We start from the raw sequence: 23,267 nt of genomic DNA, 5'->3' as shown, positions 1-23,267 counted from the left end.
AAGGACATCAGCTCTTGGTTTTTTGCCTTTGCTTTCCAGAGCTGGGGGACAAGTGTCAAGTTGTGGGTGTGAGTTATTAATTTAAGGCAATTTTCAGAGATTTAAGACAGCATCCTTAAAAGGAGACTGAAGTATTGAAATTTTCGTTTTTCACAGGCTTGTTCCTATTCCAACCTTTTCAGACCAAACAAATGTGTTGGATCTGTGCAAATAATGTCTGGGGCTCTAATTGCATCGGGGGTTTGCACGGGCAGGAGCCTCCAGCCAGCTCCCTCCTATTCTGGCATTTAAAGAAGGCTCCACAATCTTTTTTACTCCAAGCTGGCGGGGTGCAGGCAGGCTGCAGTGCACAGATCGTGGGCATGAGCTCATTTGTTGTGGCTTCACATTGAATGGCAGGAGTTTGGCTGCTCTGCAGGAGGGCAGGGAAGGAGGGCTGGGTCCAGGAAAGGCTGTCATTCCCCTTGGAGATGCATCTGGAAATGCTCTTTATTCTTTCCTCTGAGAGTGGGGAGGCTGCCCAGAGCAGCTGCCCCATCCCTGGCAGTGCCCAAGGCCAGGCTGGAAGGGCTTGGAGCAGCCTGGGACAGTGGAAGGTGTCCCTGCCCAGGGCACGGATGAGGATGTTGGGGTGCTGCTCGCTGGTTCCATGGAGCAGGAGGGGCAGGGATGGGGAGTTAAATGTCCCTAGGGTTGGTTAATGAGGAGCTCTCTCCTGTCAAGCCCAGAGTTGTCTGGCAGGGCTGGAGTCTGTCTGTGGGCTTTGTCCTTGTTCCTTGTCCCTGTCCCAGTTTGCCCGTGTCCTTCACTGGGAGCAGTCCTGGCTGATGGGTGCCACAGCTCCCACGCTGCCTCCTGGCTGCCCACATGGCCTGGGGTTGGGGCCAGCAGTGCTTTCATCCTCCTCCTCCTCCTCCTCTTTCTCCTCCCTCCAGGGGGCAGAGGACGCCCCCTTCCCTTTCAGGACCTTTTGAGGTCCTTCACAGACATATTTGGTCTCAGTGTGTGGCTTGGACTTGGTATGCCCTGGGCAAAATAAAAACCATTTTCCACTGTTTCCTTGGCCCAGTGAGGGGCCAGGGGACGATGGTGGGTGGGTGTGTGTGCCCGGGGCTGGCTCTGCAGAGCCCTGCCATTCATTCCCAGCCTCATTCCTCATGGCTCCAGCCCTGCTCCTGATGGTGTTCCAGAGTCCTGTTCCTCCATCCTCTGGGAGGGTGTTCAGGGTGCCCTGGGGGCTCTGACCCCCACCCAGGCTCCAGTGCAGAGCAGGGTGGCCGGGCTGGGTGTCAGCCCTGCTCTCCCAGCTGGCAGTGCTCCATGGGCTGGCACCACCACAGCCTTCCCTGCTGGATCCAGCCATCCCGGAGCAGCAGGAGCTGCCATTCCCAGCCCAGTGCATTCAGGGCAGGCTCCCCCTCTCTGTTTGCCAGGGGGCTGAGTGGGACCCAGCCTCTCCAGCAGCAGGGTCTGGGGGCCTGGTGTGCACCGGGCTGGCCCCTGGCCAGGGGTAAACAGCTCCTTTGTTTTCCTGGAGAAGTACGAGGGATTATATTCTGTTGAGCTCACTCGGTCTCCCACTTGCTATTGTGCAGCCACATGTAACGGGCTGCTCCGAGGAGCTGAGTTAATTGTTTGTGAAATAGGAAGGGTGCTGCTTGTCTCCTGCAGGGAGGTGAGCTTGAGAGGGGCATCCTAGAAAGGGGGTGCCTCATCCAGCTCCTAAACCAGGAGGGATTGAAGCCAAATTGGTTCTGCAGCCCTGGATTTGCCACTCTGCAAATGCTGTCTCGAGCTGGGAATCTGTGCCTCCCCTCTGACTCTTATTAAACGTGCTTAAAAATGAAACGAACTTATTAAACGTGTTTAAAAATGAAAGGAAGGCAGCGTCGTTGTCGGTAATTGTTGTGCAAATGTGATACTCCCTGCAAGCTGTGGAACAGGCCAGGGCTGTGTTTACCCGGAGAGGCAGCCGGCTTTCCAAGTGTAATGAGTCAGCTCCGCGAACAGAAGGGGCGCAGAATTAATCTGGCATCCGTCTGGCCTTTTCTCAGTTAAACAGGTTTTGGAAGCTCCACGTGAATAGGTGCCTACCCTGGTACAAGCAGCCACAAAGGCTTGGGAGTGGGCATGGTTTTTTTGGGAATCCATTGGCAGTGAGGATCCTGGGGCAGTGATGTGGGGCTGGGTTTGGGAGCAGAGCGTGGCTGGTCCCACCGTCAGCAGAGGTGAGGCTGCTTGGGTTTAATATCCAATTTATTTAATATAAATAAATTTCCCTTGCCCAGCACTTCCTCTGAATTTCCACCTCTCAGATTTGCAGTGAATATTGTCCCCTGCTCCTGCCTCCTCCCAGGCACACGCTCCTGTCTCCTGGATCTGCACCTTAATGAGCCCCTGTAAGAGAAACTGAGGGGAAATAATTCTGACATGTTCCCAGCTGGCTAATGATGCCTGGCAGAGGGAGATTGCTGGGGCTGGGCATGGCTGCAGGGACCCAGTGGATGTGGAGGGGACCCTGTGGGCTCTGCTGGGCTGTCCCAAAGCTCAGCTGTCCCTGTGTCCAGCAGGGGGGCACAAGGAGGTGTTTTCTCAGTTCCCAGAGTTTTGTTCCTAAATACAGGATATGAAATATGGCATAACAGCCTTTACACAGCCAGGCAGAGGAGCTGGGCTGGAGAATCAGCTGCCTCGGGAATCAAAGTCTCCTGCTGGAAACCCCAGCGCTGTCTGTGCCTGGTGGGAATTTGTGCTGCTTCACACAAATTTGGCTGGGCTGGGGCCTCTGAACCACCTTTAAAAACAAAACCAAAAAAACCAACCCAAAGTGTCCCAAGGCCTCTGAGGCATAAATGGAACAGAAATTTTGAAGGGATTTCCAGAGAACTTGTAAATACAAGACTTCTGTCTCTCCTCTCTAAGAATTCCCATCTCCCTGGACAATTTGCTGCAGTTGTAGCTCTGCAGAGCTGCTGCTGTAAATGGTAAATGGTGCAATTCAGAGCTGGCAGGTGACAATTATGTTGGGAGAAGTTCCTGTCTGTGCCACCCCAGCCTTAGGCCAGGAGCCCAGTTGCTGTTGGGGGTCACTCCTCACAGATACCCCACTCCACTGATGCTCTCCAGCCTCTGGTGTGGGGAGAGATGTTCCTGTTCACCTGAGAGGGCTGTGCCTGCAGCTGGTGTTCTGAGCCCTGCTCCAGCTGTATTTCACATGGCACTTGTCTTCCCAGCCCTGTACCCAGCAACCCAGGAGGAGCAGGAGCTTTGTCCTCTCCAGGTTGGCTTTGCCAGGCCAAGGTGCAGGGCAGGGTGAGGAGCCTGGAACACCGAGCCCTCCGTGCTCCCTGCTCCTGCCTCACAATGGCAGCACGTTCAGAAAGTGCATCTTTAATGGAGGGTTTGTAATTTGTTTGGTTCTGCAGGTGTGTCTGGGAATTCAGTGTGGCAAACTGGGGTGCAGGGCTCTCACGTTCAGGACACACTGCATCAGGCTGTGTGTGCCCTTGGGGTGATGCTGTGCATGAAGAGCAGCAGGGCTGTTGATCTTTGGTGGGATTTGATCCCTTCTGGGCTGTTCCTTGCATAGGAAACAAGCTGTGTCTGGAGCTGCAGGATCCACTTTGGAGTTGGCCTCTTCTCCCAGAAACAAGTGATAGGATGAGAGGAACCAGCCTCAGGCTGTGCCAGGGGAGGTCCAGGTTGGACACCAGGAGGAATTTCTTCATGGCAGGGATTGTCAGGCATTGGAAGGGTCTGCCTGGGGAGATGGCAGAGTTCTCGTGCCTGGAGGTGTCATCCAAGGAAGGCCTGGACGTGGCACTGAGTGCTCTGGGCTGGTTTCAGGCTGGGATTGGGCACAGGTTGGACTCAGTGCTCTGGGAGCTCTTTTCCAGGCTGTGATTCCTTGCAGCACCTCTGTTGCTCTCTGGGTAGGTGGCAGGAGCCTGACACCTCATTCATTTTCCTCATTTGAGGGTGCTCTGCCGTGCTGGTGTTGCCATGCAGGGGTTGGGAGGGGGATTTTTATCCTTGTTTTTCCCCCCACAATGGAGAGGCCCTCTGAGATGTCTGACCTCCCTTCTCCTCTCTCCTGCAGACGGTTGATGATGAGGCGATGGCAGCATAAATGAAGATCAAGTAAGGAAGGCAGAACGATGCCCAAGGGTGGGTGTTCTAAAACACCACAGTCAGAAGATTTCTCTCTCAGCAACGACATGGTGGAGAAACAAACGGGGAAAAAGGTAAAGTGTCTGGGCCACCTGCCCTCCTTTGGGTGCTGCTCTTTGAGCCGGAGCTGTGAGGCCATGGCATTGTTTGACATGGCTGGAGGTTTCCCTGGCTCTTTCCTGGGCATTTACACTGGTGTGCTGGTGCTCTGCCAGCTGATGGCGTTGGGTTTGTTCCCCTGTGGCTGCAATCCTTCCCAGGAATTGCTGTGCTCTCCTGGGCCCGAGTCACCTGAGCAGCAGGGGCTGCTTTGGAAGATTCTCTTTTCCAAGTTCTGTGTGTTTTTAGGGGTTTCTGCACTCAGCTGTGGAGAGCTCAGTGATGTGGTGATGGTGCAAGTGTGTGCTGGGCGAGGGAGGAGCTTCTCCTCCTCCGGGTGGAAATGCAGGTCCTTGTCAGCACGGCTGCTCTGGCTTTCCCAGCAGCGCTGCTGGACCAGGCCTGGGAGCTGCTCTGCTGAAACTGCTGCTCTGAGAGTTGGTCTGAGGTGGTGTCTGGTTTTTGGCGTGGCTTAGGTGAAACTGCTGAGATGAAATCTGAGTTTGAGGGTAAATACCTCCACACTTCTCTTCATCCAATTTTGCTCCAGGCATGAGCCCAGTCTGCTCTCATTCAGCTTTCTCCCCCCTTCTCAGTATCAGTCATTTCTAGTCAATAGCTGTGCAGAAAACTGTGCAAATGTTACCTTGAAATAAACATGAAAACCTACATCTACTGAATTCTGCTAAGGAACAAATCCCAGCCACTTCCCTTTCATCTCCCTGCTCCAGTTTCTCAGCATTCCCCTGGGAGTTTCTGCCCGGGAGCTGAAGCTGAGCACGGAGAGCCCCAGCTCCGTCACTTCCCCTGCAATCCCACCCAGTGATGGCAGTAACTCCTTCTATGACCGAGTTCGTGTTAGTGACAAAATGAGAAAAATACAAAATAACCAGCAGGAAAATCCAGCGGGGTTTGGTTATGGAGCACCTTGGTGGCATCTGCCCCATCCTCTGTGTGTCACTGCAGGTGCAGGAGTGCTGTGGGGCTCTGGGAGGGGCAGATCTGGGCTCAGGGATGTTGGAGGGGGAGCAGCTGCCCAGCAGATTCGGGGAGGTGCCAGCCTTTGCCCTGGCAGAGCAGGCAGTGCCCAGCAGTGCAGGGTATGTAAATACAGGGTAAGAGGCTTAATGCTGGCGCAGGTGCTCGGGGAGGAGAGGCTCAGTTGGAATATGAATCAGCTCCCATTTTATGCCGTGCACTCCGGCAGCTCAGAGCTGTGTGTTATTTACAGAGCAGGTTTGGCGAGCGGCGAGGGGCACGCCGGGAAGCGCGGTTATCTCCTGCTGGCTAAAGAACTGGGCCACAATTCCTGCTCCCTTCCAAGTGCCACCGAGGGGACAGGGCAGGGCTGCTGCTCCCTGCTCACTTCTGCCTTTTTCACAGGCCCTTGTCTTGCAGGGGCTGAGCTGAGCTCAGCCTGAGTGGCTTTTGCCCTGTTTCTGTTTCTGGTTAATTCTGAGGCTGAGCTGGAGCAGTGACTCAGGGGAAAAGCACTTCGACCTCCTCCCTGCAGACGCTGTTGTACCTGCCTGTCAGCAAGCGCTGCCTCGCATTTATCTTGCCTTTGTCAACACGTTCAAAGGCCCGAGCTGGGACTTGGCACAGCTTCCCTGGCAGGCTGAGAGGGAGGGCAGAGCCCGGGTCAGGCTCAGGGACCCGCCGTGGGCACGGGGAGAGCGTGGCAAAGTGATGCCAGCCAAGCGTTCTCCTGTTAATGGCACCCTAGGATCAGTGGTTGGTTTAGCATTAAACAGGCTTTACCTGCCTGGGCTCTGCGGCTCTGGCAGATGGAGAGGGGTCCTGGTGCTGCACTGGGCTGAGTACCACAGGGGACGGGGGGCTGGCCTTGAGCTGAAAAAGAGCAGGTTTAGATGGAATATTGGCAAGGAATTCTTCCCTGTGAGGGTGCTGAGGCCTTGGCACAGGGTGCCCAGAGAAGCTGCGGCTGCCTCTGGATCCCTGCAATTGTCCAAGGCCAGGCTGGATGGGGCTTGGAGCAACCTGGGATGGTGGAAGGTGTCCCTGCCATGGCAGGATGTGGAACCAGAGGAGTTTTGAGGTCCCTTCCCACCCAGACCATTCCAGAATTCTGTGCTCACCAGCTTATTCTGTGATCCCCAGCTTTTGCACCTGAGTTCCATGCTCCATCATGTACCAGGCTCCCAGGGGAGCTGCCCTGCCCCAAGAGCTCCTGCTTGGAGGAGCAGCTCCTGTGTGCTGCAGCAGAGCTCCTTAAAGGAGGGCACCCCTGGCTCTCTGCTCCCTGCCCCTCCACGGGAGGGCCTTAGGAACCAGTGGGATGCAGCCCTGAGAGGGAGGAGGATTAAAGAGCCTGTCTGAGGGGTTGGGTGCTCCGTTGGGTGAGGAGCTGTTTCTCCCAGGGTTACTGGAGCCCTTATAAGGCTGCACAAGCCTGCCCGGGGCGGGCACTGGCAGCCCCCGAGCTCCTCCTGCTCCCTTCAGCCTGGAGGTTTTGTAAAAATCTGCATGCCATATATGAATAATTCTCCTTTCTGGTCTAGATCCACAGATCCCCGTAGCAGGAGGAGATTACTCATGGCTGAGGCAGAGCAGAGCACCACAGCAAGGGTTATATCAGTTGTCAGAAGCATTTCCTGGAGGGCCTGGCCTGGCTGCGTGGTTACGCCGTGTGCTCAGCACAGCCTTTGCCTCTTTATGGGGAAATGCTCCCTCTTGCACAGTCAAAAGTGCATTTTTGCTGCAGTGAGCACCAAGCAGAACAGCACTTACCCCGGCTTTTGCTTGTAGGAGCTGGCAGAGGTTAAAAAAATGGAGGTTTTTCTCCTTCCCCTTCACCCCTTTTCAGGAAAGGGAACGTGGTCCTTATTTTTTGTTTCTTCGTGACTCTGTTGTGCTGTCAGGGCTTTCCAGACTGGATGAGTGAGTGCTGGGCTCTGTGTCCAGCACAGAGTCACCCACTGGGGTGTGAACCCTGCAGGGGTGTCTGGGTGACTGAAGAGATGACATTTCAGTGAAGTTAATCAGCCTGTGCTCATCACTGGCTCACATTTCTTACAAACTTTGGTGCCTGAGGCTCACAGGGATGGGGCTTCAGCTCCAGTCACCTCCATGTTTCATTGCAGCATTGATAACAACACAAATTCAAACTTTCTGGCATTCTGTGTGTGCTTGTGTTGTGCTCTGGCTTTGGGAAGGCTTCGAGGGGCCCGGATTTAGGGAATTGTTTGGTTTTCACCACATCCAGTTGCTTTCTGGGTAAAACCGAGTCCATTCCTTTCTGTGGTACAGGGTGGGAACCTTCTGCAGAGCCAGGGCAGAGCCAGTGGTGCAGGGAAAGTCCCTCTGTGGCAGCATTTGCTCTGTGCAGCATTTGCTCTGTGCTCTGTTTGCCCACAGCAGGAGTCTGACGTGGGCATGGCCTGGGGCACCGGCCTTGGAGCCCTCCTGGGCCTCTCCTGCCAGGCTCCCCGGGCTGGTTTTGCTCATTGCTGCCTAATTTTTACTGACATCACAACCTGAAATGCTGGGAGCCCATTTTGGAGAACAAAGGGCTTTGGGGATTTCCATGGCTGGCAGTGCAAGTCTCTGCATAAGCACTGGGCTGCGAGTCAGGCTCTGTCTGAGCAGGGTGACGGGGCTGGAAATACAGATTTCTTTGCATGGCTTTGTAAATCATACAATCATGGGCTGGTTTGGGTTGGAAGGGACCTTAAAGCTCATCTTTGAGGTTGCTCAGAGCCCTATCTCAATGGCTCTGTCTGGCAGAAATCTGCATCAGAAAACCCCACAGGATTGTTTTTGCTCTGAGGACTGGCCTCTGGCCAGGCTGTGTGTCACAAGTGCCCTGAGCAGATTGCTATCAGGGTCTGTGGTGCTGATGGGAGAAGCCCTTCCATCCCCACCCTGCAGCATCTCACCCTGGGTGGCTGCTGGGGCCGGTTCCTGGTGGGTTTGTGTTCCAACCACAGCAGCTGAGAGCAGCTTGTGGTGCATGGTTTCACTTTTGCAAGAGGAGCTCAAGGTGGGTTGTTACTCATACAGTAACTCTCCTGCAAGTGTGATGTGGCAGGAGGGGATTTTTTCTGCACTCCCAGCTGCTCACTGCCCTTTGCCAAAGCAGCTTTTATTAACACCTGCAAAGGGGAGTTTGCTGCTGCTGAGTTCTCAACTCTTCCCCGTCCCAAACTCCTGTCCTGGCCTTGGAGAGCCCCAGCCCTTACACAGGGCTGTTCATACAGGTTTCTCTGCAGTGTTGAGGCCAGGCTGGATGGGGCTCTGAGCAGCCTGATCTAGTGGAAGGTGTCTCTGCCCATGGCAAAAAGGGTTGGGATGAGATAAGCTTTGAGGTCTCTTCCAAGCCAAACCATTCCAGGATTTTGTGATTCTAATTTGGATTTGTTCCATTTGTGAAACCTGATTCCAGTGAGTCTGAGCTTACTTTAAACATGAGAAGGCCTAAAAATGAAACCAGGTTTTACTCGAGTAAAGGACGACATTCTTCATTACAGAATTGGAAATAATTAGGGAAGTAAAGCTTAAAATAAGAAAAGGAAAACTTTCAGGAGTTGAACTCTCCAGCTGCCTTGATGTTCCACCCAGTGCTGCAGGCATCCCCAGCAGGTCTCTGCTTTCCAGGGGGAAGCAAAGTCTGGATCTTCCTTGCTCCAATTAGTAGGAAAGGTTATGGTGGTGCTGCTGTGGGAATGGATCTTCAAAGCGGCGCCGGCGCTGCCGTGGCTGCCTGCTGCAGGATTGTGCTGAGCTGGCTGCAGCAGCAGCTCCAGCCCTGGGGTGCATGCAGAGGGAGCTCTGCCCAGGCCTGCCCAGCACCAGGATTCACATGGGCACTTCCAGGGCCACGCTGGGCTCCCCTCTGCTCTCACAGGGTTTGTTCATGGCTCCTCTGCTCTGCCTCTCCTCCCGCTGGGAGATTTTAGCAACCTGGCTTTAAACTAACAAAGGGGAGGGTTAGATGGGATATTGGGAAAGCATCTTGCCCTGTGAGGATGGTGAGGTCCTGGCACAGGTGCCCAGAGCAGCTGTGGCTGCCCCTGGATCCCTGAAGTGCCCATGGCCATGTTGGACAGGGTTTGGAACACCCTGGGACAGTGGAAGGTGCCCCTGCCCAGGACAGGGCTTGGAACACGATGAACTTTGAGGTCTCTTCCAACCCAAACAATTCCATGATTCAGACTTCTGGAATGAGCTGTATTTTTACCTGTCCTACCCTTTTTCTCACTCCTGAGTGAGTGCACGGAGATCCCAGGCAGCATTAATCCAGCAGAAAACCTACCTGTGTGTCTGAGAGCATCACTGAGATGCTTCTTGAACTCTGACAGCCTTGGTGCCCTGACTGCTTCACCCTGGAGGAACCTCACAGACTCCTGTCTGAAGTGTTCCGAGATGCCTTTTATTCAGGTAGATGTAAGGAAAAGTTCAGACTGTGAATGGATACTCTGGAAAAAAGTGCATTATTTATTTGGTGGCTTTTTTTTCAGGCAATATACACATTTTACTTTATTCCTTTGATAAAATATTTCATAGAATTGTAGAACTAGGACAGAGCAGGGTACCTGCTCACAACATGACATTCCTGGCAGCTGATGGAAGCCCTCTGCCCTCACTGCCACCTCAGAGCAGTAGAAGTGGCATCATTTTTTAGTTTGAACTATTTTTGTTCACCTCGGAAAGCATAAAAAGCAAAAGCTTTTCAGTCGGGAGGGCTGGGAGGAAATGCTGGAGTGTTTATTTTGGCTGTGGGGCTCAGTCCCGTGGCCGCAGGGCCGTGCTCTCCAGCAGGGCTGGCCTCGCTGGGGCTCCGAGCGTGTCTTGGCTGCCTCCCTCCACACAGCCCTGTCGGGCAGGTTTGTTTCTCTGGCTTTACCAAAAAAGGGATTCCCCAGCCCATTTCCTTCATCCCCTGGGGCAGCTCAGGGGCTGCTCTCTCCTCTGTGGGTGAGCTCTGGCTGCAGACAGGCACGGAAAGGGGAAGGAGCGACGCGCACGGTGACAGTGACACCGCAGTCCTGTGACTGCTGCCACTGGGGCACCTGCCAGGAGCTGCCAGGGCCAGGCTGAGGGACTGTGCCTCTCTAAACAAGGGAGTGCTCTAGGCTGGCTCCTCTGAGCTTCCAGCCAGCTCTGGCATGATTTTGTGTGCTGAGGTTCTTGTGTTTCATCTCACTCTGCCTCTCAAGCACAGAGTCTGGGTTTTGCTGGGTTGTTGAAATCAGGTCTGTGACAAAGCTGCTTGTGCTGCCCTTGTTGTTCAGGCAGGGGCACAGTGGTCAGTCCAGAACTGCTCACTTTAAATAATCCTGTTCCTCACATACAAAAACACAGGGCATGACCTGGGGCTGTGCATTCCTGGCACACTGGGCTCCTGGAGTTTGAGCTGGGAACCAGCTCTCCCTGGTCAGGTGAAAAATCTCACCTGTCTCAGTTTCTGTAACTTTTGTTTGGGATGTTCATTCAAAATCTCTCCCTGCTTTTGAGCAGTTCACAGCATTTCTTCTTCGTATTATAATCCAGACCAGCCCAAACAAGCAGGACTGGTACAAAGCAGGAATGGGTCTTTCTTGTGGTGTGCTTGCATTTGGAAATCCTGAGATTCCCCCATCCCAGTCTGCCTTCCCTCTGTGCCCGCAGCTGTGTGCATCCTCAGCCTCACACAAAGGGTTGGCTTCGTTTTTCACAAGAATTGGTTGGAATTTGGCACACATAGCAGCCTTGATGGGCCTGGCTCTTCTCTGGTGCTGGTAGAGCTTTGTGTCTTGGTGGAGGCTGCCTTGGCAAACCCACAGCAGAAAGGGAAGGTATGTTCTGTGAGGCTTGTGCAGGATTGGGGGAATCAGGTGAGCACAGTGTGGAGGAGGCTCTTGTTGACCTGGGTCTCTTTTCTTTGCAGGATAAAGATAAAGTTTCTCTAACCAAGACTCCAAAGTTGGACCGGAGCGATGGCGGCAAAGAGGTGAAAGAGCGAGCGACCAAACGCAAGCTGCCTTTCACTGTCGGAACCAATGGAGATCAAAAGGACTCGGATACAGGTACAGCAATGCCTCATCCCACCCTCAAACCCCGGCTGCTGGGGGGCACACAGGCTCCAGAGTGCAGCCAATCCACAGGGAAATGCTGCACCAAATTCCCTGTGGTTTTTAATTGAAGGAAGAGGCACATGGACAAGGGGCTGGAGAGCTGCTCTGCTCCACATGTGCACATCTGTTCTTAGTGATGTTTGTAGGTGGACAAAGCCATGGCTGTGTCAGGAGATCCCCCATTCCTTCAGCTCTTGTCTGTTCTCCTTGTTTCTGATTACCCCAGTTCAGGAACTGTGGCTGGGACAAGCCATGGAGCAGGGCCTGCTTCTGAGAACTTGGAAAACAAGGGACTAAAGCTGAGTAGTCTTCAAAAGAAAATCAGCAAGTAGAATCTGGTCAAGCAGGTCAGTCTTGTAGCAGAAGAGTGGCTGGTGCATGAGGCTGCTGGATGGGCTGTTGGATTTGTTAGCAGTTGGGAAGAGCTGTCACAAAGCTTTGAGCATGGAGAAAATGGTATTGTTTGGTTGTAAGGGGCTGAGCTGTGGATTTCTGGGCAGAGATTTGTGTGGGTCCTTACTGTACATCCCTAAGAAGTGTGCATTTGGAAATGGTTGTGATAAAGCTCAGTGGTTGTGTAAAGAGATAAAAGGGGCTAAAAGTTGGGAACGTGCTGGCAAATGGCCCAAGGGCTGTGTTTGGTGGTGCTGTGTGTGGGGTGAGCCTGGCAGGTGGCCTGACGTGGGATGTGTCTCCTCTGCTTCAGGAGCCAGGAGGGCACATCTGGGAGGGCCAAGAGTGCCAGTGCAGCAGTGAGGGCTGTTCCAGGGGCAGGACACGTGGTGGTGACGTGTCCTGAGGGTGGCCCAGGGTCTCCATGGGTTTGTGTTCCTGAACTCCCTGTCTGGGGACAGAGTTTCCAAACGTTCATCAGTTCTCTTCAATGTGTCGGCCATTGGCGAGGTTTTGTGTTGCTGTGGTGTCTCCTTAGGGTGTGACTGGGGCCAGGCAGAGCTGATGAAGCAGAGCTGGAGCTGCTCTTTGTCAAGGGTGTTTGTGCCACATTCAGTGCTGGGTTGGGAGTTGAAGCCCACACTCGCTGCAGGGCTGTCTGACCCTCGTGACAGCTGGAGTGTCACGACAGGGATCTGCTTTTCCCAGGGCTCCAGGCTCTCTCTGGCTGCAGAGATGTTGGAAATGTTTGCACTGGCAGCAGTGAGAAGGAAACCAAATGCAGAGGAGAGCAGAGAGAGCTGCTGGGACAGGCTGTGGCTGCTGGGTGGGAGCAGCAGCCCATGAGCCCCCCCTGCCCAGGGGTGCCCTGGTACCCCTGTGCTTTTGCAGCTGTGTGACTCTTATCTCAGACACATCCTCTCCTTCCTCTGCAGAGCTCTTCCTCTTCCTCTCCACAGCTCATCCTTCCTGGGGAAGTGGGTGAGCTGAGGGGCAGCAGCAGCCCAGCTCCCAGAGGAGACCCAGAGGGGTTCATGGCACCCATTTACAAACAAACTGGGCTCTCACAACCTCTGGGAAGGTGTATGGGAGGTGCAGGCAACCTGTTTTGTGGGGACTGGGGAGGAAGTGACTCAGCCACTGGGTTGGAGATCCCAGCAGCAATCAGTGTGCACAGTCAGGCTGGTGCTTAGCAGGAGCCTGTTTCTCATCCGTGTCATCGTTCACTCCAGCAGGAATCGGGTGCTGGAGGTGGGAAAAGACTTAGTGGAGATAGGAGAAGACTTCCTGGCACCTTGCTCTGCTCTTGCACCACCCCATTGCAACTGTGGGGTGTTTCAAGCCTGTGTGGTCCTTGGCCTGGCCCGAGGTAGAGGCAGGTACAGACGTGTTTGTGGTGCTCAGAAGCTGCACATTCTGGGGTGGAGAGGTGCCCCCAAGTCTGTGCTGGTGCCATCAGTGACACCTGGCTGAGGACACAGGTGTGACACACAGGACAGGCTTTTGTCTGGAGCAGAGGCTGCTGTGTTCCCCATGTTCCTGCAGCAGGGGGAGGCTGCTGCTGCTTGCTGTGCTCCTCAGCTCTGCTGCCAGCCTTCAGAGAAGTGGGATTGCACCATCGCTGACCCCGGCTGGTTTATGTAACGTGCTCCTGCTTCCCAGGCTGTGTCCATGGGCTGCTGTGTCTGCATGAGGGGGTGTGCCAGGATGTTCCACAGCCATGTGGAATTCAGCTGGAAGGACGTGGGAGCTAGCTGAGCTCTCTCCTTGCCTCTAGTGGGGTATTTTTCTCCTCTTCAAGTGTTTAAACAATAGCGTGGATCCTCATCCTGATGTGTTGCAGTGACTCATTTTCCTTAGCACGGTGTGTGTTGCTTTTTTCCCGGATGGCTCTGGCTCAGCCTTGACGTAGGTGCTCCATAGCTGGGGTGAGGAATATCAGAGGTGGGTTTGTCTCCCGTGGAAGGGCAGCACAACCTGCCCAGGCCAGGTGTGGGGCAGCAGCTGCTGCTGCAGGATGGCCGTGGGGTAGATGGGATATTGGGAAGGAATTCCTCCCTGTGAAGGTGCTGAGGGCCTGGCACAGGTGCCCAGAGCAGCTGTGGCTGCCCCTGGATGGGGCAAGGTTGGACAGGGCTTGGAGCACCCTGGGATAGGGGAAGGTGTCCCCATGGCAAGGGGTGGGACTGGATGGGCTTTGGGGTCCCTTCCCACCCAAACCATTCCAGGATTCTGTGGGCTCCCAGAGGCACTACTGGCCAGCACTGTGCTGAGCCCATGGTTTGGGTACAGTTGGTTCTGAGCTAAATCTTTTAAAATAATCTTCCTCCAAATGGTTTCTAGAGCAACAATTCTGGCTCTCGGGTTCCTCAGAGTTAACTAAATAAACTGTCTTTAGGAAAAAAAAAATGGCATCGAGCCGTGAGCCTCCAGACTGTGCATGTTACAGCTCCAGCACTGTGGGAGCAGCATCTCTGTGCCTCAGACTTGTCCTCCTTCCCTCTCCTTCCCTAGTGTGGCATCTCCCCACATGCACAGGCGCTGCCCAGAGCCTACGTGCTGCCTGGCAGCCTCTGAACGAGCCCAGCCAGCTCTGCTCCCTCCCAGCAGCGTGCCAGGCTGCCCACAGCTCCCCGTGCTGGGAGGGGGCTTCAGACCGGCAGCACGGGTGGTTGTGGCACTCACAAACCCACAGAGCAGCAGCAGGGAGAGGGGAACGCTCCTGCTGGGCAGGCACCTGGCAGCAGAGGTGGGCACGGGCGCTGGCGCAGCGGCGCTGAGCCACGGCTGAGTCACGGCTGACTCAACGGCACCAGACTGCCGGGCACTCCCCACCTGCCCCGGGCTCTGCTCCACGGAGCCGCACCAACAGGTCCCTGCTGCACGGGGGGACAGGGAACGCTGCTGGGGAGCAGCTGGGAGGGCACGGAGAGCACAGCTCCCTGTGCCCACTGCTCCTGAGGATGGGTTCCTTAGCTGGGTGGCACGCTGTCACTTGAGTCCCTTGGCTCGAGGTGCAGCTGTGGTTTCCAGGCCTTTAGTCATCAGCAGGGAGAGTTGGGGCTCAGTACAAATCTCAGAGAATGCTGAGATAATTTTGGTCTCTGACAGCTCTCCCTGGCAGCTGGGAAGGGCTGAGTGAGGCTGGGTCAAAGCTGGTGGTCCCCAGCAGTGCTGGGAGCCCTGCTCTCTTTGGGGTCCCACTGCCTCCCTGGGTGCCCAGCTCCCTCCCTGTGTGTTCCAGTCCCTCCCTCTTTGTCCAGTTCCCTCCCCGTGTGTCCATCTCCTCCCCTGAGTGCTCTTGGAGGAATAAGGGAGGGAGGAGCCCCACCAGCTCTCCGAGCTGGTCTGTGCATCTCAACCTTCCTGGGCTCCGAGGGCTCTCCTGGTGCCCAGGGCTGATTCCAGGGGCTTGTGGCCGGCCAGGAGGTGCTGTGGTGGACAAGGGCCAGAGTGAATATGGTTGGCAGGAGCTGGCCTTGGAGCTTCAAACTCCTTCTCTCTAATCCCCCGAGGTTGTTACGTGACGCTAATTAGTAGGTTAGAAAATGCTTGATGAATCAGCTGACCCAAACCATCCTCTCCCGGAGCCGGCTGCTGCTTGCCTAATGCTGGAGTGTTTGGAGTGACACGGCATGGGAACGGGCTCGTTAGTCCCAGCTCGGCCAGGCTGGCCAGGGGATCCGTGAGAAGCAAATTGCTGCCTTATTAAAAAGGGCATCTGCAGCCCACAGTGGTGTTTGTGCCGCTCCCTGGGCCTGGCTGGCTCCGGTGTGTGCAGCTGGGGCTCGCAGGGGCTGCGCTGCAGCGGGGCTTTCTTTGCCTGTGTCATTTCAGTCCTTTTACTAAAATAGTAAGAAACTGTTCTCACCTAGCAACCAGGGAGAGAGTGAATGTCAGAGCTTCTCCCTTCCTCGCTGGGCTCCATAATGCCGGTACAGTGTGCAGAGCCTGGCACACAGCAGCCTTCAGATCACCCTGAGAAACTCCCCGTGTGCAGCAGCCATCTGGGGAGGGCTGCGCAGAAAACCAGGTCGTTTTATGATGGGAGCTGCCATAAATCTCCCTCCTCCCCCCTCATCACCTCCTTAACATGCAGAGGGAGAGGTTGCAGTGTGCTGTGTCTCTGTGAACCAAAAATCTATCAATGATGGCTTTTTCCTTAATACAAGAGCTTTTATCAGCGCTGTCTGCAGAGTGTCCTGGCCCCAGCTCCAGGAGGAGAGGGCTGGCCAGAGAGAGCCTTCCTCCCCCGTCCTCCCTCCTCCAGCTCTTTCTATTTCGTGGGAAATGAACGGTCTGGACTTGAAAATTGATCTTGCTCTGAATAACTCACTTTTAACATGGAGATTGTTGTTTGTGATGAAGCCTCTGGGTTGCTCTCACAGCACGTTGGGAGCCAGTGGCCATTCTGTGAAGGAGCTGCTTTTACACATCAGGGCACAGCTGTGGGGTCTGACCCACAAGGGTAGGGAGAGCACCTGGATTTGGACCACAGGCTGTCACACAGCATTAAACCCCTCTAGTCAAATTGTGTTTTAAAATACTGCAGCCAGTGGGGTGGGCCCTGCAGATCCTTGTCCCCAGGGAGCCCAGCTGAGCACTGGGGATGGTGGGCTCAGCTGCACACTGACATGGTTATAAAGGGGCTTGTTCCTCCTGCTGGCACCTTTTCTCTGCTCCTGACTCACAGCCAAGGTCTCCACCATCCTTTCCAGCAGTGTGGGATGAAGCTCTGGCTCTGGTTCTCCATCCTTCAGGTTGGGACGAGCTCCCCATTCTATGGGTGCAGCTTAGGGTGCCTTCTGTCAAGGCAGACCTTGCTTTTCCTCTTGTTTTCCTTTGTGGCACTAGGTTGATAAACCAGATCAGCTCCTGGCTGTGCCTCTGATCCATTGTGTGCAGTGTGCCCATGATCTCCTGGTGCCAGAGTGTCCCCCCAGCCGTGTTCTCTGCATTCCAGGGCTCTCCTGCTCACCCTCCTCACTGAGCTCTTCACCACTGAGTGCTCTGGTCTGTCCTGCTGCCCTCTCTTGTTTGTCCACCTGTGCCACGGTGCTGCTTCTGCCACCTCCAGCCTTCCCTCAGCCTGCTTGTCCTTCAGTCCTGGAGCGCCCCAGAGCCTTGGCACTGGTGGGACCGTGCTGCTGTCAGCCCTTCCCTCCTGAGCCAGGGGCCCACATTGCAGGTGCCCTGTGAGCCTGGGCAACCTCAGGGCTGGCCCTGCTCTGAGCCAGCGTGCTCCAGAAGGTTTCCTGCCCTGCAAGCTGTGCAGCAGGAATGAGTCACAGTTACGCAGGCCGGCCGGGCTGGGGGAGCGAGCGCAGCCCGCCTGCTCTCCCGGGGGTGCAGTGCAGTCTCTGTTGCTGTCTGAGCCGCTCTAATTTATTCCTATTGATCTCTGGTGGTGCTGGCTGGGCTCAGCAGCGCCTGCTGAGCCCCTCTGGCCGCTGGGGCGGCACTCGGCGTGGCCGAGGCGCTCGGCACGAGCTGCTGCTGCTGCTGCTGCTGCTTTGGAGCTGGTATTTTTCCTCAGGGTTCCACCTCCCGTGCGTGTGTTATCATGCCGAGCAGCAGGAGCAGATGCTTTCTGCATTACAGGGTGTGCTGTGTGCGTGGGGAGCGAGGGGCCGCGTGGCTCTGGTGTCCCCACGACCTGCCAGAGTCACACCGTGTGTGGAGAAACCTCTGAGAGGTTTTCCATCACTGCCCTGCTCTCCTCCTGCCCCTCTGTGTTGCAGCCGGGGCTGGGTTCAGCCTGTGTCTGCACACAGAGCCAGCCCAGCAGCTCTGAATCCCTCTCAATCAGCCCTGGGATCCCTATGGAGCTGCTGAGGCACTTCCAGCAGCCCTGGGTTTGTGCTCCCTATTGCAGCACTGCCTGGAGTCTCGTGTGGGCACCAGAACCACCCTCTGGGTGATGCTCAAACCCTTTGTCCTGGGAGTCTGCTCCTGCTCAGCCTTGGCAGCCTCTGGGGCTCGGTGGTGGAGGGCAGGAGCAGCTCCCAGCTCAGCTCCTGCTTTCCCCTTTAAGCTGCGCACGCGGTTCCTGCTGGCGTCAGCGCGAGGGAAGAGCCGAGCAGGATCCCCGAATTAAACCAGGGCTGCTGCTCGGGAGCTTTGCAGAAGGGCTGAAGCAAGCAGCAAACAAGCTGCTTTAAAAATAGCTGCATGGAGGTGTGGCTCATCCTGGGCTCACAGAGCATCCGTGGGCTGCCGTGGTCTTCTCCCGCTGGGATCTGTGTGCACGGTCCAGCTGCCGGCACTGAGGGCTGCCTGCCTGCACAGTGCCACTGGGTTTGTGCTTGCTGAAGGGGTTTCAGTGTCAAATGAGCTTTTTTTCTGTCAGCCAAGGTGGGTAACAGTGGGAGAGTTTCTCTCCAGTCTCTCTGTGTTGCTGCAAGATGTTCCAGAGGCGCAGTTATTTGGAGGCACAGGAGCAGCCTGCAGGAGCCAGCAGGCTGAGATCTCTGTGCAGGGACACCTTTAAATCTGCTGCAAATCTGATTCTGAGGAAAATCCTCTGGGCTGAAATAACACACGTGCAGCTCTGTGAGCCTGGGACCAGCCAGCCCAGTGCCAGGCAGGGCTCTCACCCTGCTGAGGCTCAGCATGGGAAGTGGATGATGGGAGCAGCTCTGGCTCCATCCTCTGCTTACATTTCAGATTAAGGATCTTGCTTTTGTGGTCCCTCCACATTGACTGAGGATTGTGCCAGGCAGGGAGCCGGGGGCTGCCACGCTGCCCATGCCATGGAGCCATAGAATCAGACTCATGGCATGGTTTGGGTTGGAAGGGAGCTTAAAGCTCATCTCCACGCCCTGCTGTGGGCAGGTACAGCCTCCACTGGACCTTCAGGGTAGGGTGTCACACCAGGTCGCTCCAGGTCCCATCCAGCTGGCCCTGAGCCCTTCCCAGCAGGAAGCACGAGCCCGAGTCCTCGGCTGCCTCCCCATAGCGAGCGAGAGCGCGGCAGCCGCTTTCCAATTTATTTTTATCTTGTTGATCACATGCTTTGTAATGTTAAATGTTCTGTGGAGGAGGAAATTTCTGCAACTGCAGAATGAATAGGAGTTTAGGGGGGGTTTCGGTTGAACTTGATAATCAATTTTTGCAAATCCCAGGCTCGTGCTGACAACCTGCAGCAGCCCAGGGATATTAATGAAAATGTTCCCACTCTAATTGTGGCTCCGTACGTGCGGAGCAGCCCTGGGCATGGTGTGCTCCAGGGGCTCTGCTTGGTGGCACCGGCCAAGATGTGACCCCTCAAGCTCTTCATGCCTGGCTTTGGGGCATGGCTGGACGTGACCAGGGCCGGGGGAAGCCAGGCCTGGCTGAGCAGGGTTTAAGCAGCTTGGAGAGGTGCTGCACACATGGGTCAGGTGTCCGTGTGTCCCCTGGCAGGACACACAGCACAGCAGCACAGCTCCTGGAGCCACCCTGGCAAAGTTGTCTTCCCATAAGCACGCTGGATTTAATTTTATTTTAAGCCATTAAAAAACTGTCCTAGGATCTGATTTCATCTTCCAGCTCTGTTACAGCTGCCAGGATGACCAAAATGTGGTTTCAGAGTAGACTGGGATTCGCCTTCAATGCAGACATGTTTCCAGGGCTTGCATTTCATAGAATTATGGAATGGTTTGGGTTGGGAAGGACCTTAAGACTGATCTCATCCCACCCCTACCACAGGCAGGGACACCTTCTGCAGGCTCCAAGCCCTGTCCAGCCTGGCCTTGGACACTGCCAGGAATGAGGCAGCTGCAGCTGCTCTGGGCAATGTGAAGGTGCCTCAGTACTTTCACCTTAATGAAAACCAGCAGTGCTGGTTTTTGGAGCACCCTGGGCTAGTGGAAGGTGTCCCTGCTCATGGGAGTGGGACTGGATGGGCTTCAAGGTTCCTTCCCACCCAACCATTCCATGGCTGTGTGACTGTGGTTTGGGGGTGCTTGCTCTTGTTCTCTCTGCTGGATGATTTAGGAGAGCAAGTATCAGGCTTTGGGATGACAAACCAGGCACTTCTGGGGTTTCTTCCTCACCTCCCCTCATGTTTGTTTGGGATTTTTTTGGTGGGTGCAGGTGGGTGCTCTGGGCCAGGTGGGAGCAGCCATTTTGGGAGGAGAGGACCAGCATGGTGCTGCCCACACCTGTTTGGCTGCAGCCTCCTTGCTATGATGATGATGATGATGAGATGGGTGTGATGGCCACATTTCTGAGCTGCCAGCCTGTATCTTTCAGCTCTAGCTCTCCTTGTTGATGCTGTTCAGTGCCTCCAGCTGGGTGATGGTGTCAGTCTGTCTGAGTAGGCTCCTCCAGGCACCCTGGCATGGGATGGAGGCTCCTCAGCAGGATGGGAGGTGCAGCACTGGCTGTGGCCCCTCAAAGGGTCTGTTTCCTCTTTCCTCTGCTGCTCTTTGGTTGTGGAGGAGAATGGGACGCTCTTGGAGGAGCAGGAGTGGGGCATATCCTGGCTGCACCTTTACTGCTGTGAGCCTGCTCCAGGTGCCAGTGCTCCCACTGCAGGGATCCATCAGGGATCATCCACAGGGATCCCTCCCTCAGCACAGGGATCCCTTCCTCAGCACAGGGATCCTTCCCTCAGCACAGGGATCCTTCCCTCAGCACAGGGATCCTTTCCTCAGCACAGGGATCCTTCCCTCAGCACAGGGATCCCTTCCTCAGCACAGGGATCCTTCCCTCAGCACAGGGATCCTTCCCTCAGCACAGGGATCCCTCCCTCAGCACAGGGATCCATCCATCACCACAGGGATTTATCCCTCAGCACACAGATCCATCCCTCAGCACAGGGATCCATCACCACAAGGATCCATCTCTCAGCACACAGATCCATCACCACAGGTATCTATCACCCACAGGGATCCCTCCCTCAACACAGGGATCCATCCGTCTCTTAGCACAAGCTTTGTGGATCTGTCATCCCACACTCAGACAGGAGCGTGTCTTTGGGCTCCAGTGGCACTGATGGCTTGTCCCCGTGTCCTTGTCCCACAGAGAAGCAGGGTCCCGAGCGGAAGAGGATTAAAAAGGAGCCCGCCACCAGGAAGCCGGGCCTGCTCTTCGGCATGGGCCTGTCGGGGATCCGGGCCGGGTACCCGCTCTCCGAGCGCCAGCAGGTCGCTCTCCTCATGCAGATGACAGCAGAAGAGTCTGCAAACAGCCCAGGTGAGCTGGGGGGTTGTTCTGAAGGGCGGGCAGGCAGCTGAAGGGAGCTGCAGCCAGGGGCTCCCAAATGTCCGGAATTCCCAATCCCCAGGTCTCCAGAGGTTCAGCAGGACTGAGCTGCCACCCCTGGTTTGCTGTTCTCTGGGATCTCACTCCTTCCACAGGGCTCTGCAGCTGTGGTGTCGCTGGAATCTGCTTGTGGCTCTGGCTGCCCTTCCTTTTTCCAGGCTCCCTCGGGCCCAATCCAGGCACTCCCAGCCCGCCCTGGCTGCTCAGCGGGAGCTTTGCTTCCATGGGAGCCTCCTCCACCTCAGCTCTGTGTTTCCCACTGGCCTCTCAGGCTATCTCAGTAAAGGAGGATTGTGAATGAAGACAAAATACTATCCTCTGTAGGTTTTTAATGTTTCTTCTCTCAGAAGGGGATAAGATGTGTAACCACCAGAGCTGTAACTTGAGGTGTGGAGCAGCTGGAATGTGTTTACCACAGATTTTGTGTTCTAGTAATTTTTATCTGTTGCAAACATGCCCCCCCCCTTTTTTGGAGGCTCTGTGCTATCCTTGTGCTCACATCCACATCCTACACACAACACTGCAGCTTTTAGCCAAAAAAACACCAATCTCACTGCTTGTGTTGCTGTTATTTGGGAAAACAAAAAGGGAAAAAGCTGCAGAGCATTCCTGTGTTCTCCCAGGAAATGCAGTCTCCTCCCAAGGCCATCAGGCCTCACATGTGCTTGGTAAAAGGCCACTTCCCTCGGGAGCTGAGGTTTGAGGGTAAGGAGCTGCATTGTGTGCTCCCAGATCACGGGATTGCCCACGGTGTTTGCCAGGACTGCAGCTCTCCAGTGGGTCTGGCAGCCCGAGATTCCCATCTCTGTGGGACACACAGGCTGCTCTGTTCACATCCACTCCAGAGCCTGGGTTGCCTCTTGCTGCCTTGTGGTGAATATTTCGGGAAGAGCCAAACGTGATGCACGAGCTCCCTCTAAGGGCTTGGGAACTCCATAGAATGGCAGTCCCTGATGCTGTTTCTCTCCTCCCTGCAGTTGACACAACACCAAAGCATCCCTCTCAGTCTACAGTTTGTCAGAAGGGAACTCCCAACTCTGCCTCCAAAACCAAAGATAAAGTAAATAAGAGAAACGAGCGAGGAGAGACTCGGCTGCACCGCGCTGCCATCCGCGGGGACGCCCGGCGCATCAAGGAGCTCATCATCGAGGGTGCAGATGTCAATGTGAAGGACTTTGCAGGTAACTGCCCAGGAATCCCAGCTTTCTTCCCACCTGCCCAGGAGTCCCAGCTTTCTTCCCACCTGGTTGCATGTTCCACCTCCAAGAATTACTCCCACCAGTAAAAGTAGTTTGTTTCTGACATGGGGTTGTGCCTTGGAAAGAGGGAATTTGCCAAAAATTGTGATTTTGCTCTTTGAAAAGAAAAAACAACAACAAAAACCCACATTAAAAAGCCCCCTTTTTTTTTTTGCCTCTTAAAAAACAAAACAAACAACAACAAAAACCCACATTAAAAAGCCCCCAAAGCATCAGTTTTATTGTTGGAGCTTGGGAGCAGAACTCCCAGGCTGTGCAGTCTGTTTGAGGTGGTGAAGCTGGGCTGGGCAGATCCAGAGAATCCCTGGAGCTGTTGTGGCTCACACACCAAAACTGTCCAGGCCACTCTGGACTGTTTCCTTCTGCTCTTCCATGGGGGTGCCATGTTGGAGGTCTGGAGGGTGATTTGCAAAGGGAGGTGGGCTGGTTTAGCTCTATTTTTGCTTAAAATAGAAGGAATTACGTGCACAGAAATACTGCTGAGAGTGGGTTTGTGAAGTCAGCTCTCTGGAGTTGGGGGGCTGATGCCTGTGAATTTTTGGGAGTTGTTTTTAAGGACTGAATGTGGGGGTGCTGCTGATGGGGAGGGAATGTGAAGGGCAAAGTTAGGCTCCCACCAGACACCCAAGTTGGAGGATCTATTAACAATCCTGACCCTCAACTCAGGAGTTATTACCACCTCCTTCTTCTCCTCCTCCTCCTCCTCCTCCTCCTCCTCCTCCTCCTCCTCAGCAGTTCTGCCAGGCTCCTGCTCAGGGTGGTGGGATGAGATGGGAACAGCCCTGAGTCCTGCAGGGAGAAGGCAGCCACGGGATGCTGGTGAAGGGGTGATGAAGGTGCCATTCAGTGGGGCTGGATCAGCCTTTCTCCAGCACATCCCAGAGCTTGACTTTGCTCTTTGCTGTTCTCTTCGCATGATTTTGGGGCTATAAATAGACATGGCTGTTCCTCCACCCGTATGATTAATCCCAGTGCCAGACTGAAGTATCAGTTGTGATTAATTCCGGGCACAGGTGCCCCC

General features: G+C 55.0%; 1 protein-coding gene across 4 annotated transcripts in view; it reads left to right on the top strand.

The window, feature by feature from the left end:
• ANKRD11 (ankyrin repeat domain containing 11) overlaps positions 1–23,267 on the top strand; it is a 127,333-nt gene that overhangs the window by 90,918 nt on the left and 13,148 nt on the right. For all 4 annotated transcript variants that reach the window (XM_058813518.1, XM_058813519.1, XM_058813520.1 and 1 more), the window contains exons 3-6: positions 4,100–4,244; positions 11,159–11,297; positions 20,748–20,918; positions 21,965–22,168. In XM_058813518.1, the coding sequence (XP_058669501.1) occupies positions 4,158–4,244; positions 11,159–11,297; positions 20,748–20,918; positions 21,965–22,168 (601 nt within the window). In that variant the 5' untranslated portion in view covers positions 4,100–4,157. The remainder of the gene's footprint in view (positions 1–4,099; positions 4,245–11,158; positions 11,298–20,747; positions 20,919–21,964; positions 22,169–23,267) is intronic.

Source organism: Ammospiza caudacuta, chromosome 13 (assembly GCF_027887145.1).
Source record: "Ammospiza caudacuta isolate bAmmCau1 chromosome 13, bAmmCau1.pri, whole genome shotgun sequence".
In the NCBI taxonomy this organism is placed as follows: Eukaryota; Metazoa; Chordata; class Aves; order Passeriformes; family Passerellidae; genus Ammospiza; species Ammospiza caudacuta.
Note: the sequence above shows the minus strand (reverse complement) of the source record. Positions and strands in the feature narration are given on the sequence as shown.